Source organism: Trifolium pratense, linkage group LG3, assembly GCF_020283565.1.
Source record: "Trifolium pratense cultivar HEN17-A07 linkage group LG3, ARS_RC_1.1, whole genome shotgun sequence".
NCBI lineage: Eukaryota > Viridiplantae > Streptophyta > Magnoliopsida > Fabales > Fabaceae > Trifolium > Trifolium pratense.
The window spans coordinates 53,525,934-53,545,118 of record NC_060061.1 but is presented as its reverse complement, the minus strand read 5'-3'; the positions used below and the strand labels follow the sequence as shown (position 1 = coordinate 53,545,118).

General features: G+C 31.1%; 3 protein-coding genes across 3 annotated transcripts; 2 read left to right on the top strand and 1 right to left on the bottom strand.

Moving 5' to 3' along the window:
• The first annotated feature begins 5,020 nt into the window (after positions 1-5,020).
• On the top strand, positions 5,021-9,945 carry LOC123919077 (monocopper oxidase-like protein SKS1). The gene is made up of 9 exons (XM_045971301.1): positions 5,021-5,367; positions 6,169-6,278; positions 6,550-6,820; positions 6,934-7,072; positions 7,587-7,953; positions 8,127-8,492; positions 8,582-8,660; positions 8,821-9,020; positions 9,588-9,945. The coding sequence occupies exons 1-9, from the start codon at positions 5,215-5,217 to the stop codon at positions 9,673-9,675; spliced, it is 1,773 nt and encodes a 590-aa protein (XP_045827257.1). The 5' UTR covers positions 5,021-5,214; the 3' UTR covers positions 9,676-9,945.
• A 1,044-nt stretch (positions 9,946-10,989) lies between these two features.
• On the bottom strand, positions 10,990-13,085 carry LOC123919076 (pectinesterase-like). The gene is made up of 3 exons (XM_045971300.1): positions 12,441-13,085; positions 11,819-12,148; positions 10,990-11,722 (listed from the first exon to the last, which is right to left on the bottom strand). Exons 1-3 carry the CDS (start codon positions 12,994-12,996, stop codon positions 11,028-11,030), a joined length of 1,581 nt encoding a protein of 526 aa, XP_045827256.1. The 5' UTR covers positions 12,997-13,085; the 3' UTR covers positions 10,990-11,027.
• A 3,367-nt stretch (positions 13,086-16,452) lies between these two features.
• On the top strand, positions 16,453-17,294 carry LOC123916867 (pectinesterase inhibitor 4-like). The gene has a single exon (XM_045968440.1). The coding sequence runs from the start codon at positions 16,511-16,513 to the stop codon at positions 17,150-17,152; it is 642 nt and encodes a 213-aa protein (XP_045824396.1). The 5' UTR covers positions 16,453-16,510; the 3' UTR covers positions 17,153-17,294.
• Positions 17,295-19,185: the final 1,891 nt, after the last annotated feature.

The following is a 19,185-nucleotide window of genomic DNA, read 5'->3' as shown; positions in this document are numbered from 1 at the left end:
ATTTAACATAGTTATTTTAATTTAATACTCTTATAAATTTAAATTTATTTCATGTATACCCTTATTTAATTACTCTTTATTCAACTAACTTACTTATTTTTAAATTCTCTCTCATAATAAATAAGAGCATAAGTGATATTGTACATTTAAAACATTTGAAAATTGGTCAAAGTTTCTTATAAAAAGGACCAAATTTTTTGCCCTAAGTGTTCCTTATAAAAAGGACCGGAGGGAGTATTAAAATTCTTAGAAAGAATTTACCACAAATTTAAGTTTGACAAGACTCAAGAAATTAGTGTATACTCTTACAGGCGCAAATAAGATTCCATTAAAATTAAATGTAAGATACAAATTATTGACAATGTTTATTTCACTTTAACTATGAGGAAGATAATACTTGTGCAGATTCGTGAAGGATTATACTTAGTTTTGTCTTTTTTCTTTTTCTTGGTGATAAAAAAAATGTCACCATTAAAATGTCTATTAGCTAATTTCAAACAAACCAAACTTTATCATCATATCTTAGTAGCTTACTAACATTACTCTATATTTTTTCCTTAATGAATTGTGATAACACACATTAACTTGATGGTGAAATGCACTTTGCTACTATATACTATTCAATATCTTTTGAAATTATAAAATTAAACTTTTACTAGTAAACTAATATATATAGGATTGGACATGCCAAATGTGCTAACAACTTAAGTTAACAAATGGTTTTTCAATAATATAATTGGTACAAACTACTAGAAAATTTATGCAACCCGATTTTGGACAAAGCTTTTTCTCACATTTGGTCAAAATTTATTTAAGCCTATGCTTGAAATGTTGCACTTGTGTTCATTGAGAAGCATGACTAGGTAGTCAACATCCAATTACATTACAATAGTGACTTTTTTGATAAAAGCTTGTAAGAGTCAGCTATGGTCAAACTCAATTTTGAACATTGGAAATGCTTAAACAAACATATCTTAAGAAATTAAATTTTTTTAAAAAAAGAAGAAAGTGTTGTATTAGTCTACTTTTAATTGAACGAGTTGTAATGGAATAAAAAAGTGTTTGTAAATATGGTATTGATGGGGCATGATTAGGAGGGGGAGGGTTGGCTTCAAATTGGTGGAAGGATATGTCTTGTATCTTTTTTAGGGTAGAAGGCGAGGTGAAAATTTGGTTTTCTAGTATGCTTGAATCGATGTTTAGTATGTAAATGATGATTCTCGTCTTCTCATACGAGCGAAGGAAATGAGACATAATTTGACTATTTTCTTTAGAGTAAAATGATGTCGTGGGGCGTTGCCCCCTCTTTTTGACCTAAAATGATGTCGTTGAAGGTCTCTTAATCTCTTTGTTTGGTTAATGAACAACTGTCTTCCAACTTTGCTAAAATTAATAACGCGTGAGATTGTTAGTCACAATTATTCTCGTTGCTTTAGTGTGTGTGGTGTTTTTTTTCTTTCGAAGAATGTCTAAATCATCTATTCATTAAATATAATTTTTTTGGTCAAGTGTGAGTTTAATGTTTAATCACTAGTTAAGTTTTTTTTGTGCTTTTGCGACCTATGCATTGAATCATGCTAACCAATTTCATGGTTTACAAGTTTCTCAAATGGATCCCGAAATTCTTGATCATCATCATCATCATTTGGTTAACGTGTGTTTGGATACTAGTATAATACAACTTTTGCTCAAAACTAAATCAACCTTATCACTATTTAGTTACCGTTGCCACTGAAACTACTTAACCTTCACTTAGCACAACGTAAGTGCAAAAGTCATTAAAGAACACTGCGCCGTAAACAATAAGTCATTAAAGACATACATGCAGTGGTTAATGAATTCTTATATTTTGGGACGAAGGGAATATATATTTATTAGATACTCGTCCATGTCGTCAAATGAATTATCGAGTACAATCGGTGCTTAGTCAAACCTTTTATCTTTGCTCATGTCAGCTTGCATCATTTGCTACATTTGATTAAATCTTCATGGTGTGGATTAAATCTAAACTCTTTTCATTATTATTATTATTGTTATTATTGCAATTTACCTCAATAGTAGATAAACTCCTAACTTTATCTTGAAGTTTATACTGACAAATTTTCTTAATTTTTGGCATCTTGTGGGGTTGGGCTTGTTCAATTTTTTTTGGTTGGATTTTGTTTTATACTACATTATACTAGAGGTAACTGAGATTCATTTAAGGGGTTGATCTCTCCCAATAAATATTTTTTCATACATATTAGCTGGGGATCGAATCCATGACTAAATGGATAAGAGACCCACACTATGTTGGTATCCTACATTTTTTTTAATCTTCCTAATAGAGCTTATACTTTACCCAAAAACATTTTAAAAAGTTAATTTTGAAATAATATGAAAATTACTTTTACCATATGGTGATAAAATGAATAGTATATAATTTGTGGTCAAAGAAATTAAACAAAGTTTCATTAATTCATTAAAAAAAAGCTTAATTGCATACTCCCTCCGATCTTATATATAAGAAACATGTCACTTTTTATATTCATTGTGGAATTCATGCATCTAGACAATAATATAGTCTAAATACATAAATTTACAATGAATCCAAAAAATTAAATATTTCTTATATATATAACCGGAGATATTCGGTTCTTTATGTTTATTTAAGGTTTCTATTTAGACCTCTTAAGTTTAAAAAGTTTTAAGTTAGTCATTTTAATCAAATTTTTGCTTAAATAGTCTACATGGCTAACGAATTTAAACGTAAGTGACCAAATTATACAATAATAATGAAAATGATAAACAAACTACTTCCTCCGGTCTATATATATAAAAAAAAATTTGTTTTTTAGATTTATTGTAAAGTTTATGTATCTAGACAACATTATAGTCCAGATACATCAACTTTACGATGAATTTAAAAATCAAACTTTTTCTTATGTATAGGACCGGAGGGAGTATATATAAAATATATACATAGTAAAAACAGAAATAATAAAACAATAAATCCAATTAAAAGAGAAATTAATACATGTCCATATTTAGACTATAAGGTGAGACCAAAAGTGATGCATGTAGGACCGTGGACCGCTTTAAGATTTGAGTACAACTGGATTGTGAAAGATGAAACACTTGCTTAGACACAACATCAAATAATAGAAGAAGAAACCAAATAAAAGGAAAAGTTAGAGCGAAATGCACAAAAACATATATCACTCTTCTCGTGTACATAAAATCACACAACAACAATGTTAGCGTAACAGAATGGCGTCTAAAATAAATAAAATAAAAATATTGAAATGAATGTTAAGTAACTAAAATCGGAATGTTACATTTTTGGACGTCCATACATAACGAGAAATAAGTAATTAACTCATTATTTTTTTTTTTTGGTATTAACTCATTATTATAGGGAAAAAATGTTATTTTTTTTGTTTCTTAATTTGTTAGAAACCAAATAAGGATTGAAAATGAATAAATTAATGCAATTTCGCTTAGAAAAAGGATCCAATCAATCAAAATGAAGAAGAAGGCTTTTAGTTTACACCCTTTTACACTCAATGTGCGTTTTTAATTCTACAACACGTTTGCAAAAATTAGGCAAAAAATTAAGGTGATGCAAATATCAACAATTTCACAATGAAAATGACTCGAAATGCAAATATTAATTTGCAAAATAGACAGCATACAAATTTTGCATATAGAATGTTTTAAAACAATAATAGGTCAAGGGTATAGACAGCATTATTATGGTTGTCTAAATTTTACATTTTGAGAAGAAAAAAAACTAACATTTGTTCATATTTATTTTTTTACCAATAACATTAGGACACAACTAGACTAAAAATACATTCCTTAAAAAAAAAAAAAACTAGACTAAAAATACATTTTCCTTGTATTTGTTCATATTTATTTTCAAGATTATATTACTATTTTTGTTTCCTTAACCATTCTCACGAGAATGCTCTTTTAACATTTTCCTTAAAAAATAAGGGAAAAAAAATTCATAAGTCATAATTCAACTGACAAAAAATATTGAAATTGTTAGATCAGATGTTATGACCGGAGTCCGAATTCCGACTCCTCTATTTGTGTGTATGAGTTTAGAATGGTTTTGACACAAAACAAAAAAAATATATAAGAAAAAAGAATAAGAACTTGTAAAAAAAAAATTAAATGTATAAAATAAAATCTTAAATCTTAAATAATAAGAGTATAAACAATTAGATATTTTGCTTCAAAACAAAAAAAAATAGATATTTTGATAAAACCGATTTAGGTAAAAGAAAACAATAAAATAAAATCTTAAATAATAGGAGTATAAACAAATAGATATTTTTTTGTCAAAAAAAAAGACAATTAGATATTTTGGTAAAACCGATTTAGGTAAAAGAAAACAATTTTCCTAAAATAAAATTCTTTAACACAAATACTCTGGTTAAACACACGGATTATACACGGTTTATGAGATGGAGATTAGTTGTGTTAAATATACTCCATCCGTATCACATATCACATATATTTCACTTTGGAAAAAAAAATTATACCACAATATATTCGTTTTATATTACCAATGAAATATTTAATGTTATTTTTCCTATTATATTCTTAATTATTTATTACTCTCTCTTCTTTTAATTCTTCAATTTATTCTTTCCATACAATAAATGAAGGACAATTTTGTAAATCAACTCATAATCTCTTTTTTCCATATAACATTAATTATCTTTCTTAATATGTGTAAAAGTGTCAAAACGACGTATATTGTGGTACGAAGGGAGTACCTATTAAGTAAAAAAGATATATTTTTTCACAATTAGTATCCGATCCATTAGACAGTCTAATCTGATTATGGAACAGTTCTGACATCAAACAGTTTCAATCTCCTCCGATCACAGTTGCGTGTGATTGAACCGTAATTTTCCATTTTAAATTCATCGTCAATCACCACTAGATCAAGTAACGATTATAAGTAAAATAGACTTTTTTATACAAAGGTATTGAAGAATTTTCAACCAATAGAATTACATTGAGTAATCAAACTCTGTACTATGAAGTGCAATGCTATATTTTCTCTCACAGCATTGTTTTGGAAATACAAATAGCCGTTCTCTCTCTCTCTCTCTCTCTCTCTCTCTCTCTCTCTCTCTCTCTCTCCATTTGTTTCTGTAAATACTCACAACGCTATAAAAACCTTTGCACTAATCACTCAATCACATTTTTTCAACAATGGGTCTCTTACGATTCTCTCCTTTTTCTCTCTGTTTTTTCTTCCTTCACATTACTCTGTTTTCAAACCTCTGTTTTTCTGGTGACCCAACTGTTTACAAAGAACTTCACATCACTTACGCCACTGTTAAACCACTCGGTATTCCTCAAAAGGTTCGTTCTTTCATTTTCTCAATCCATTTCGTTCTTTCAAGCTTCGTTTTTCATCTGGGTCATTTTGCTACGATTTTTTTTTTCTAAAACGTTAAAATGAGTCCTTTTTTTGTCTGTTTCTTTTGGGTTTTCTCAAAAAACGTTCTTTATTGGGTTGTCATCATAAACATCAAAATGGGTCATTTTTTTCGTTTGTTTCTGTGTTTTAGAATAGCGTTGATCAATTATTTTCATCTATTTTTGTTTTTATCGTTCATTCTTAGCATGCAGTGGTTATAGTATAGTTTTTTTTTTCTTTCACTGATCAATTTCTTGTGTTGATTTTTCTTGATTATTGTGATTATATTGTGTAATTGTTTGATTCTGAGGTTGAAAATAGGTCAAATATTCTCTGTATATTCAATTTTTTATTTTTTCTTCAATTTTTGTTCTGTTCTGTTTTGTTTTATTTATGGCTATGAAACAGTCCCTTTCAAGTATATTGAAAAGTGTAGATTTGAAAAAAGCTATCAACTTTTTTAATTTTTTGCTTTAAACTATGTGATTGTGATTTTGAAACTGATAGTGGACTTGGCCCTTGTGTTATTTCAATGGAGATTATTTCTGAGACATTTGATTTGTTTATTTTTTAACTAATTTATTGTAGTTGGATTTGCCCTAAATTTTTTAATTGAAGCTTATTTACCTCACAAATATGATTTAATAATAATAATATAATAATCACTGTATAATTATAGGTTTGAAAGGTTCCTATAGTATATTGTTGATTTAGATGATAATTTGGCTTAAATCTGATTGCAGGTTATAGCTATTAATGGACAATTTCCAGGACCTTTGATCAATGTTACAACCAATAATCATCTAACTGTGAATGTGTTCAATAAGTTGGATGAAGATATTCTCATTACATGGTTAGTATATCACTGTTACATTGCAATGTTTTGCTTCATTTTTCCATTGTTCATAGAAAAATGATTTTTTGAAATTGAAATTATGATGTCTAATGCAATTTCTTTGATTTTATGTATTTTTGAAATGTGTATAAGCTGTATAAAAAGTAAGAGAGATGGAGATAAACACTTACGTGTCAGATACAATGTTTGTATTTTAATGTTCAAATAACATAGCTGTTGTTCGTATAGTTTGCAATCTATCAGATTTGACAAAAAATGTTTGTGGCAGGCCTGGTATTCAAATGCGGAGAAACTCGTGGCAAGATGGAGTTCTTGGTACTAATTGTCCGATTCCTCCTAAATGGAATTGGACATATCAGTTTCAAGTCAAGGATCAAATCGGGAGTTTCTTTTACTCCCCTTCTACTAATTTCCAAAGAGCTTCTGGTGGATTTGGTCCTTTTGTTATCAACAATAGAGATGTTATTCCAATTCCTTTTGCGAAGCCGTATGATGAAATTTTCATTATGATTGGTGATTGGTATAAACAGAACCATGTGGTTAGTTATCGTTCTTCGTTAAACCTTTCTTTTGTAAATATTGGTGATTCGAAATTTTATAAGTTGTGATTGATTTTTGAGTACTTTTGTGCATGTTTCCTTGATAAATATAGGATTTAAGATCAAAACTTAATGCTGGAAAAGCCCTTGGAATTCCAGATGGTGTTCTTATCAACGGGAAGGGACCTTATCAGTACAATAATACTCTTGTACCTAATGGCATAGATCATGAAAAAATTGATGTTGTTCCAGGTATTTATGTCGGCATTGCCTTTTATTGTACACTTTGGTGTTAGTCATCTTCACCATTTTTGTTTTCAAGCCATATAATAATGCTAACACATGAAGCACAAACACGGACACAGGACACAATACCAACACTTACAAATAGACAGATGTAATAATTTGACCTAATGTAAGTGATTGAACATGTTACCTGACCACATTGTCGCGTTGGACACTGCCATGTTTCCGACACCAGACACACCTTCAAAATGAAGTGTCAGTGCTAGATAGACGTGGACAATTTTGGTGCCTTTCATTCTTTCTACTGGTTTCTTAGGCATATTGGTTTGACTAGTTTGCTAACTTCAAAGTAGCTTGTTTGTTTCTCTTGCTGTAAAGGTTTCTGTTAGAACATGAAACACATTATTTTCTCTTTTTTTCCACATTATTTTTGAGTTATTTTTTTATCTTATATTTTACTGTAAGTTGTTGGAATTGGAGTAGTTTGAATTCTGACTAGAACAATAAATATATTTTGCAGGAAAGACGTACCGAGTTCGTGTCCATAATGTTGGAATTTCAACTAGTTTGAACTTCCGAATTCAAAATCATAATCTATTTCTGGTAGAAACGGAGGGATACTACACAATTCAGCAAAATTACACCAACTTTGATATTCATGCTGGCCAGTCTTTCTCTTTTCTGCTCTCAACCGACCAGAACGCAAGTACAGACTACTACATTGTTGCGAGTGCTAGGTTTGTGAATGAATCATTGTGGCAGAAGGTTACAGGTGTTGCAGTTTTACACTATAAAAATTCCAAGGGTGCAGTAACCGGTCCTTTGCCTCCAGCACCAGATGATTTGTATAACCCGGGTGCATCAATGAACCAAGCAAGAAGTATCAGGTTTGTAGAGGATTATAACCACTATCCAAAATTCCATAGCATCTAGTTATAAATAATTCTACTAGACGAAATGATTAACTGGAGTGCTATTTTGATTTCTGTATTTTGTTCTTGATGATTTTACATATCAGTTAACTTCGATGAATTGATTTCTCCGTAATGTTATTGAGCAGGGTAAACACATCATCCAGTGGAGCTCGTCCTAACCCTCAAGGATCCTTTCATTACGGCAGTATCAATATAACCGACACTTACATCTTAAAGGTTACACCGCCAGTGAAGATCAACGGCAATACACGCGCTATCATTAACGGAATCTCATTCCGTAAGCCTGATGTTCCTTTTCGCCTTGCTGATCAAAAGCATTTAAGAGGCGTTTATAAGCTCGATTTTCCTAGCAAGCCAATGAACAGAACACCAGTGATTGACCGATCTATTATCAATGCTACATATAAAGGATTCATTGAGATTGTGTTGCAAAACAATGATACCACAGTTCAAAACTTTCATCTGGATGGCTACTCATTTTTTGTCGTTGGGTAAGAATTGCCTTTTCGCTTTATTATGTCACTAATTACAATATTGTTTTCGATGATCATAATTTAAAAAATTACTTTCTTGTATTTAGGATGGACTATGGTAATTGGTCAGAAAATTCGAGAAACTCTTATAATAAATGGGATGCAATTTCTCGCAGCACAACTCAGGTAAGTTCCATAGGAGTGACTATTTAACAACTGTCTCTGAGAAAACATCAACAGTCCTTCGAGGTCGTAAGACAAAGCTCTTACCACTGAACTGACGTCTCTTAAGTTATAAATATTCGAACAATACGGAATTAATTCTATATATTTTCCACAATCACAGGTTTTTCCTGGAGCATGGACAGCAGTTCTTGTGTCTCTAGACAATGCTGGATTATGGAATCTGAGAGCAGAAAACCTAGACAGGTGGTACCTAGGTCAAGAAACTTATCTGAAGGTTGTCAATCCTGAAGAATCCGGCGAAACTGATTACGCTGCACCATCTAATGTTATGTATTGTGGTCCTCTCCAAAAGTTTCAAACGTAACATCTCAAACTTCGATTTATATTGTTTTATTGCCTGTTTCTTAAAGTTTATTTTTAACTTTTTTCTTCTCTTGTGGTCTGGAAGCCGAAGAGTGAGTGTCTTTCTAAGAATGAGATTAGAAGTAGACCTCTATTAGGCAGTGTCTGTTTTGGTATTTTCATCGGTGTTCCGCTTATATACGGCGCCATTGTTTTGTAGCCCCTCTTTTACGGGTCTCTGTTCGTCTTGTAGAGAGACCTGATTATTATTAATAATAATATTTTGCTGTTCAAAATTATTTTTTTACTGAAAATGAAAATCTGAAAGTAACCTAAAAACTGCTCCGAATGAGGAGTTGTTAAACAACAAAGCTTCTCTTGAGAATTTTGATAGTTGATTTTTGTATTATAATTGATTTTCATTATGGTAAACAAACACAACAACTTTTACTATTCTTAAAAATGTTTAAATTTTTTTTCTAAATTATCGAATATCATGAAATCACATTTTTAAACCAGAAACAAACGGCCGTCCATGTTTGTTTTCTCTTATTGTTAACTTTTTACTTTGTTTTGTATTTGCAGCTGGCGGCCAAATTCATCATCTTCTTTGACTTTGGGATATGGCTACAAAGTGCTCTTGGGAATTCTTGTTCTGATTTTCACATTATAAGCTAAAGCTTCAAAGTGACATTTTTACAATTCTCATTCTTAGAAACAACATATGCTTTTTTGTTTAGTTATGTCAAAGGTACACATTTTCTGGTTGTTTATATGCTATTCAACAAAATGTGATTAAGGCTACTTGGGTTTGGTAATTCACATTCTTATTACATGGTTAGAAAATAGTAGAGTTTTCTTAATTAATATTTTATCATGTATTTAAATTTGGCATTAGGTTGCTCTGACCTATCATATGAATCATTATTTTTTATATTCTAAATCCTGATCTTGGTCTCCTATGTGTCTGATATTGAAAATTTATTTTCTGCTGAACTTGTAAGTTTTGTCACCAACTCCAAATCATTATTGTTTAGATTCATATTCTTAATATGTAATCCTTCAATCAACTTGATCGTAGGTTTTCTCTACCATCTTAGTTTTCTGATGAATGTTGTTTGGTTCTCTGCAATAATCAATTCCATGGCATATACCAGATGACATTTCTTTCTTGAAAATGCGCGTCAAAATGATCGATTGTAAACATCATGACGGATATTTACCACCCATCAATATGTTCACCATCAACCACAAGATGCATAAGAGGATTGTCTCCTCCTGCTAGATGCCATACCATGAAAAAATTTGTGTTCTCGTCACTCTCTTTTAACCACAACCGCAAAACTCTAGACCTTTGCCACTAGACACTGTAATTTATCTCGAATAAAGATTGCAACTTTATCGATGGTACTCGACGCTCCCCTGGTTCATCTTCAGAAAGAACCTTCGACTCCCCTTCAAATCTAAGTCATTTAATTGTGCCCCTGATTCCACCACTAGTGCATTCAAAGTTTTACTGTGTTGTTTATGTCAGTCTTAAAATCTATCTTTTATCATTTGAAGTTTTTCTTCTAATACAACACTCGTGCATGATATCATGAGTTCATTCAATGGAATACCGTAATCAATTTTTGTGGACAAACTTTCAATGAAAACACTGATGTTAGAACTTAAGTATATAAGGAGAGCTCAATCTATTAGACTAGTTGAATAGGTCGGAGAGCCTCATGGCTTAAGTACCATTGAGAACTGTTTCCATGTAAACTCTAGTTGTTGTCTTTTGAGTTCCTTTTTCCGCAATGGAAAAAATTCTAAATATTATTTTAAAACGTAACTTTAGAACAATCACTAAAGTGTTTAAATGGACTATATGAGCCTAATTAACAGGATAAATAATTGTATATCTCTCACGACATACAAAAGAATATTGAACATTGTTCTTACAAGAATTACAATGAATATAATTACAAATAATTTAGTACAATAATTGACGTAATGAAGAGATGGTTGTACCAGAAACACAAATCAAAGCCCAGAAGTAAATGGCACAGTAGTTGTAGCCAACCATGTTGGGCCAGCAAGGAGTCCAGTAACAGTAAACTTTGCAGCTTCATTTGGGCTTGTTATCACGTGATAACCAGGCCATTTCACTCTGTTTACCGTTGATGAACCAGGCCCATAGTTTTCATACTCACCATAATACAATGTGTCTTGAGCAAAATCAGTGTCACCCCATGGAGACCAGCCCAAGGGGCTCACTAATGTGTCCATAAAAGTTTTCATCACCATAACCCTTGCGTATTGTTGCCAAGGCCGACCCAAGAAGGTATTGTACTTGTCGACGACAGGCTTTAGATCGGACGCAGCCATAATTTGACAATTATGGAATGAAATTCCGGTGTTTTGGAATGGGTCACCTCGACCTTGGGCAGTGATCATGTTAGCTTGACCATCTAAAGGCTTTCTTGCGAAAATTTTACAATTTTGGAATACCACTGCGGCGTTGCCAAATATGAAGTCTACGGTGCCATAGATGTAGCATTGTCGGTAAAATTGACGTTGTGCATGAGTCATGAGGGTGTCTTGGTAACCTGATATGGCACATCGGTAGAATACTGAGAGATCTGAGGCTGATCGAAGTGCCACGGCTTGACCCTTGTGTAGACCAGCTGTATTTTGGAAGGTTATGTCGCGTGCAATGAAGTGAAGTCCATCAATGCCTGAATTTAAACGATTCAAGATTAATTATTTAAAATTAGAAGCTTAATTAAAAAAAAAAAAACATATAAAGAGAAAAGAGATAAAATATAACTCACCAGCTGTTGCAGAGCTATAAGTGGTAAAACCTCCTTGAACACTTCTAGAACTTGTTATTATAGTATTTTGCATTCCATCACCAACCAACATAATATTATCATTATGCACAGCAACCTCAATATTCTCTCTATAAACACCTTTCTTCACATGTATCACAAACCTTGTCTTATATTTTCTCTTAGCAGCAGCATCCAGAGCAGCTTGCACTGTCTTAAAGTTTCCAGAACCATCTTTTGCAACCACAAGATTGAACTTTATTGAAGAGTTAGTCTGTAAAAGCTTCTTCTCATGCCTAGAAAACCAACTTGGAAACAACCCTTCTTTTGTTTCTGCAGTGACGGATCGAGAAATTTCGATTAGCATATGTATGATCATATACTATAAATATTTCTCTTTAATAAAAAATAGCATAAACAATTCAATAGGTAGGAAGGATCACGGTTCGATCCCCGCAACTACAATCGGGAGGAGGTTGAAACCAGTTAATGTCAGAACCCTCGAACCAGATTCGGCGATCCAGTGGGCCAAATACTCATGGTTAAAACTCAAACCGTTCAATAATTTTTAAAGGGGAGAAATGCTTAGTTTTCAATAGTATACAATTATTGCTATATATATTACCTTTGTTGTGTTTCATGAAATGCATATTGATGGCTAAGATATTCCTTATCATCTCAATAACATTGGTTTGCACAATGAAATTGAAATCTTGAGCATTGAGTTCTAAAGCTCCACTTTTACATGTTTCAATATTTGTGAGAGAAGTTGTGAGCCATGTTTGTGCATCATGTGGTGAACATGTTTTGTTTGCATTGTTTAAGCCTTCAAGTGTACGATTTAGGTGAAAGATTGTGTTTTCAAAAAGCTTCAAACAATCACCATGAACCGTTTTATGCACCGATGAATTTTGATAAGAATTTTCTTTTGCTTCTTTTTGCATGATGATAGCTTGTTTTAATGCTAATTGAACAAGCATTCCTCTAAATTCAACTCTATGTTTGATTTTGAAATGTTTGTTCATTTGAGTTGTGTAGTGTTTGCATGGTTGAGGATGTGGTGTTTGGTTGCACCACCAATCTATGTTGCTTGAGGATGGTCCTTTTCTTGATGAGGCTATTGATAAAATTGAAGATAAAAATAAGAGCATGAAAAATATTTTTCCAATATTGATTGCCATAATTGATGGATTGTAGAATGTTTGAAGAATTTAGAAATAATAGTAAGAGCTTATGTTGCATATAACAAATTGTATAGATGATGCTTAAATTTGTTTGACTTGTTTTTGGTTTTGACTTATTAGAATCAAACTATATGTGTGCATATATATACATGATTTTTTTGTAGGTAGAGTGTGTAGTGAAAAACGTGTGGCATGAATTGAAAGTGATAATGAATAATGACATAGATACAAACAATGAATGTAATTGCAAGAAACGAATTAATTGAATATAGGAATAAAATCTTATCTAGTAGAAAAATTGGTATTACTTAATAATTCAGAAAGTTGAAGCCTAATTACTTGTTTTTGCAAGAAAAACAAGTGTCTTAATATGGATTCACATAACAACATTCTTATACTTACTTATAAATGCATTAATTGGGAATTTGCGGCTGTGATTAAATTAATATTTTGATGAGAATGTTGAGTTGGCTTAAGGTGTGTGCTTGTTTCATATGCATGCATTATGTTGTTAAAGAAAATTGTATATATTATCCTTTTATTTCAAGGGTGTAGAAGAAGGATAGTTTCTTTGAACATTGTAACCAATTTCACTTGGTAGGCTTTTGTGTAATAAGCGTTTTGTTGAAGCATAGGTGAAATATTTTAGGGTACGTAGTCCATGTGTTTTTAGTTTGCATACTAAGCAAAAGAAGGAAATTTTGTGTGCGGTTTTGACAAAAATTGTGTCAACACACGTTCATGTATTTAAATTAATTGGTCAACTTTTTACATTATTGGTTACTATATTAATCCGTCAAGTGAATGCAAACTTGTGTCAACACACGTTCAAGTATTAACAAGCACAAAATTGGGTTCTTGTTGAGAAGTTGTTAAGGAAAGTTTAGATAATTAACCATGAGATAATCAGAGTGATTAATCGGTAGTGAACAAATAATTTTGGAGAGAATGAACTAAACGTAGCTATCAAATCAATACTAGTGAACTATTGTGAATGTTCATGCCCTTGGGGCAATGACGCAGCTAATGAGTACTAACTGAGGTGCGTTTATTGCTGGTTGAAAACTATTTCTGGAAGGACTTCCTTCGGGGTAAAAAAAAAAAAAATTACTTTTGCATCCGGTTTAAACGAATGCGGAATGCATACTATGCATCTTATACTTTGTTCATTCTTTTTACACATCGTTTCAAAAATCATATTGTTAAAAGAGTTCTAGAGAGAAACTTTATTTTATTTGAATTTTTTTTTAAACTTATTCTCAAAAGTCAAAAGCAGGGGTCCTGATAATCCAAAATTCAGCTGCGCCCCTCCTTCCATATCATCTTACTTTTATGGGTAACTATTCGATAGACTAGTAAAGTCCGACAAAAAAAATTATTCTTACTAGAAAACTTTTTTAAACTACAAACACATATTCATGTGCTTAATTGTTTCTCTCGCTTCAACTTGCAGGTCATGGATTAAACTTCAAAGGCTTGGTTAATCGTAAAAAGACAGATCTTCAATTTGAGAGTTTTGGGTTCGAGTTTCGCTAATATTCTTTGAGAAAAATAAATGTAATTATTTTTGTAATTGCTCTAAGAGCTCTAAGAATTCTAAGATATTCTCTATCTTGTACCGGGACACAATCACTTACCCTACATATATAATATATAAAAAAAAAATTGCCGGTCATGGATTAATTGATGGTTTGATTCATCTAGTTCAACGCAGATAATAAATAAATTAAATAGTGCATTAAACTTCATAATAAGTTCATGCAAATAATAATTTATAAAGTAAAATTCAAAGAATTTAGAAACAAAATCACAAAAATGCATATAACAAATACATATATAAAATAAATACTACATAAGTTCACAAAAAACAAAACAAGAATGCATTCATGTAGCATGATAAAGAATAAAGCATACTTCTAGAAACAAAAAAATTAAGCTAATTAATATGAATTGAAATTTTATTTTATTTGATGAAATTAAAAAGGAGTTGACATAGATCAGCATGTTACAACTTAGATGTCTATATATAATTAATTCATAGGTTGCACATGTCACCCCCTCATGAATATAACTATCCTGTCGCCACATTTCATAATTCTTTAATAATTTTTTTGACGTAATAATTCTTTATTGTTTTATATACTCATGATTACATATCTCTCATGGTTAATTGTACTTGAATGATATAATTGCCTGCACGATCATTAAGGTTTATAGACAATTCATATATACGAATTTTATACTCAGTTTCACGTTAATGTAGGAAGCTAATATGTGTCCCATTTCAATGCCGGCGGGTCATATATTGTTTCTTATAATATTTTTGTCGGTAAGGTCGTATATGTATAGTTTATATGGTTGAGTGACCATGTGGCATAATGTTGGAGGAGTCTGAGGGAGCTTAGGAGAAACATTGGGTCAAACATTCTGGTATTACAAGATATTAGGTTGATGAATTACATCTCTTATAAATATAGTATTCTTCTCATTTATAATTAACGCGAAACTTAATCACTAATACTTGAAACTCAACAATCTCCTCCTAAGTGTAATCTTATAGTTGATCTAATATAAGGTTTCACTCCCACCCGCTAAGTGTGAGTTCCTGCATCAATTGTTGATTCAATACAAGGATTCACTATCGCTCCCCCACAACTCTCATACCACTTGTTGAGAATTGAATTCTGGGGGAATTCATGAGAAACATTGAGTCAAATGCTCACAAGAAATGGAGACGTCACGTCTCCACTCAAAATCTTAAACCATTAGATTAATGGGTCAACTCTTATTATATATTCAATTTTTTGTATTTATAGTCGATGTGTAACTTAACAATTCGTCCTTAAAACCTAACACATATGACTTCATAATGAAAATATTTTTCCTTCCATTATATTTTCTTGATTTAAAAAGGGATTCCTAAGCTCCAAATAAAAAACAAAACAAAAATTTTACAGGGTAAAGACACTCTGGTCTTTGAAAATATGGTGAAGAAAACTTTAGACACAACTTCTTACAATGAGCATCCTATCAAATAACACTATAGTATTTTTATAGGATGGTTCTTAAAATATCTCGAGAAATACCTATCTGACATGATTTGATCGAGTGCATGTGTAAAGAAAAATAGATAGACAAATATTCTTGCAAGTTAAACTAGGATTTGTGAGCATGTGTAAAAATAATTTTTTTTGTATATATACAAATTCAATCCATTATTAAAGGGTTAATTAATGACAACAACTTTACAAAATCTAAAATAACGTTCGAATCTCAATGGAAGTCAAAAGCAGGCCCGAAAGGTAACTAAAGACAATTCATAGCATCCTCTCTTTCATAACATGCATTTTAATCTTTAACTATGGAATATATAGATGAAGACGTGCCTTAAAATATTCATGAAATGCACCTATAAATCTTGAAACATAAAGTCATATTTTTGAAAGGAAATAAACTCACACGCACATACAAAGAAGAAAACATAGAAGAAGAGCCAAGATTTAAATTACATATGGAAGCCAACACATTTGCAATTTTCATCTTCCTAGCAATATCTAGCATTGCTTTAGCATGTGATGAAAATTCTACCAATTCAACCAAAACCAACCTTACCTACACTTACACTAGCACCTCCAATTCCACCCAAAAAAATAATGTCAAAACCTATATTAAAAATTCATGCAATTCAACCACATATCCATATATATGCTACAAATCTTTATCTCCATATGCTTCAAAAATTGAAGAAGATCCTTTAAAATTATGCAACATCTCTCTTTCGGTGGCGTTAAAGGCGGCTCGCGGCGCATCCTCCGCCGTATCGAAGGTTCTAAACAACAATGACAATACATTGTCAAGCATTGGTGAAGAAGTTGTACAAGATTGTTTTAGCAATTTGAAGGATTCAATAGAACAATTGCAAGATTCTCTTGATGCCATGACAAATTTGGATGTTGATTTTGATAGAGAATTTCAAATTAGTAACATAAAGACTTGGGTTAGTTCTGCTATAACTAATGATCAAACTTGCTATGATGGATTTGATGAGATGAATGTGGATTCATCAATTAGGGACAAAATCAGAAGTAGAGTTTTGAATGTGGCAAGGAAGACTAGCAATGCTTTGTATTTTATCAACAATAACATATATTAAATTAAGGTATAAGTTAATAAATTGAGGTTTTGTTTTTGAAATTGTTTTATTTTGGGTTTTGTATGTTATTTTGGTTCATAGAGTGTGAATTGTTTTATATGCTTTTAACTTATTAAAAAAAATAATAAATAAAATTACTAAATTCTTGCATCAATATTATATTTCATACATTTTAAATACAAAATTATTTATTAAATTAATATAATCAATTTGTTTTTATTTCGTATTTTTTAGTTCATAATAAAGGCAATGAGTTTATATAATTTTTCTAGAATATTAATTTTGTTTTAAAAATAGTAAAAATAGGAGGCTTTCTTTACCAAAAAAAAATGAAGAATATACGGCCTTTTTATTAGATAATTTTTAAAAATATTTTTAGAGACCATCAACGATTGTCTTGTGAAGATTTTCCCCCGTGTTTTTTTCCTACCACCGTTTTTCTATTTTTGTCTTTGGAAAAACTTCGGAATATGTTTTCCGAATTTGAACTAGAAAAACTTCAAAAAAAAACGTATTCTGACGTTTTTATAGAAAGACAAAAATGAAAAAAAAAGAGGTAGAAAGAAAAACGGGTGTGGAAAGCGAAAAATCCTTGTCTTACTCGCCTTATCCTTAGGCTGTTCCTACCTCTTGGAGTCTTGGTTGTGCTAGAGGTTCAATTAGTCTTTTGGGCTGCAATATACATGGCCCATGGTAGTAATTTGTCGTTGTTTAAACGATTTAGAATAAGAAGATGATAGTTTCTCTTTCCGTCCCCATGTTTCTTTTTCATCCCTCTCTAACGCGTAAATTTTTTTAGTAATTATAACAAAAAAAGATTGGCAAAGTATATTGAATAATATAGTAATATTTTATACTTCAATAATTATAACAAACAAAGTCTAATACAATGCAATGAATATGTTTTAGTCCAAAAAAATAGCTAACTAAAAAAACCCAAAAGGAGAGTGGTTTGAAGAAATTTTACCTACTTTACTCTTTCTATGTTTTTTTTGCTCACATAAGTCTTCATTCTGTTTTTTAAGAAATTTTTTTATTCCGTTCTCCTAAATTGGGAGGGTTTATCAGAAAAATGTTTTAAATAAATTTTTTAGAGGGGGATTGAGAACCTATTGAAGTCTAAAACAATGTGACCTAATGAGCAATTAATTACCTTAGGGAGTTTCCTGAAACCAAATGGCATTGAGCCTAACTAATGCATAGACAACTAGCAAATGGTTGCACCTATAAAATTGGGCCTAACCAAACCAGTATTTTTAATAAAGATAAGGGTAAGACTATCAACACCTCCCTATTTTTGCTAATACTTCAATGTAATTTTATATAGAAAGCCACTAAGTTTAGTCTAGTTATGAGAGGTTTGAGTAGTATACATGAGTCCTGAGTTCAATCTTCAATTTTATTGAAAAAGAAAAAAAATTCAGAAAAAAATCATCTTCATATATCTAAAGATACAAGTCGTCCTTTCGAGGAACATGATGTCCTTTTGCCAAGTTTAAACTGTTTCGTCTTATTCATTCTTATGATAAGTCATGATAGTTTTGATAAAAACTACACTTTGAAGTTTTAACAAAATCACAATACCATAATTTTGCCAAGATGAAATAACCATTCATATATCGAAACATACTTACATACACCTCAACTTTGTCCAACTCCGTTGAAATAAAATATTGACTAATAATATGCTATAGATATGTATCTAATTTAAGTTTACTATTAAATTCTAACAATTTAAACTATGAGACCTAACAAATTAATCCTATCCTAATTTAAGATTATCACATACTAGCACTATATTATACTAAACATTACCGCTGTCAAAAAAAAAAAAAAATACTGCACATTACCAATTTGTAATGAGATTTGGTTGATTTATCATTAAATCCAAAAAGTACAATCAACAAATTGGCATTGTACATACTTTCAAAAAAGTTGTACAGAAATAGAAGTGGAAAACAAAGTCGGTTGGAAGGTAGGATTTATTTAGTTTTAGTAGATTGAAGAGTGGGCTACACACATATGGGTAAAAT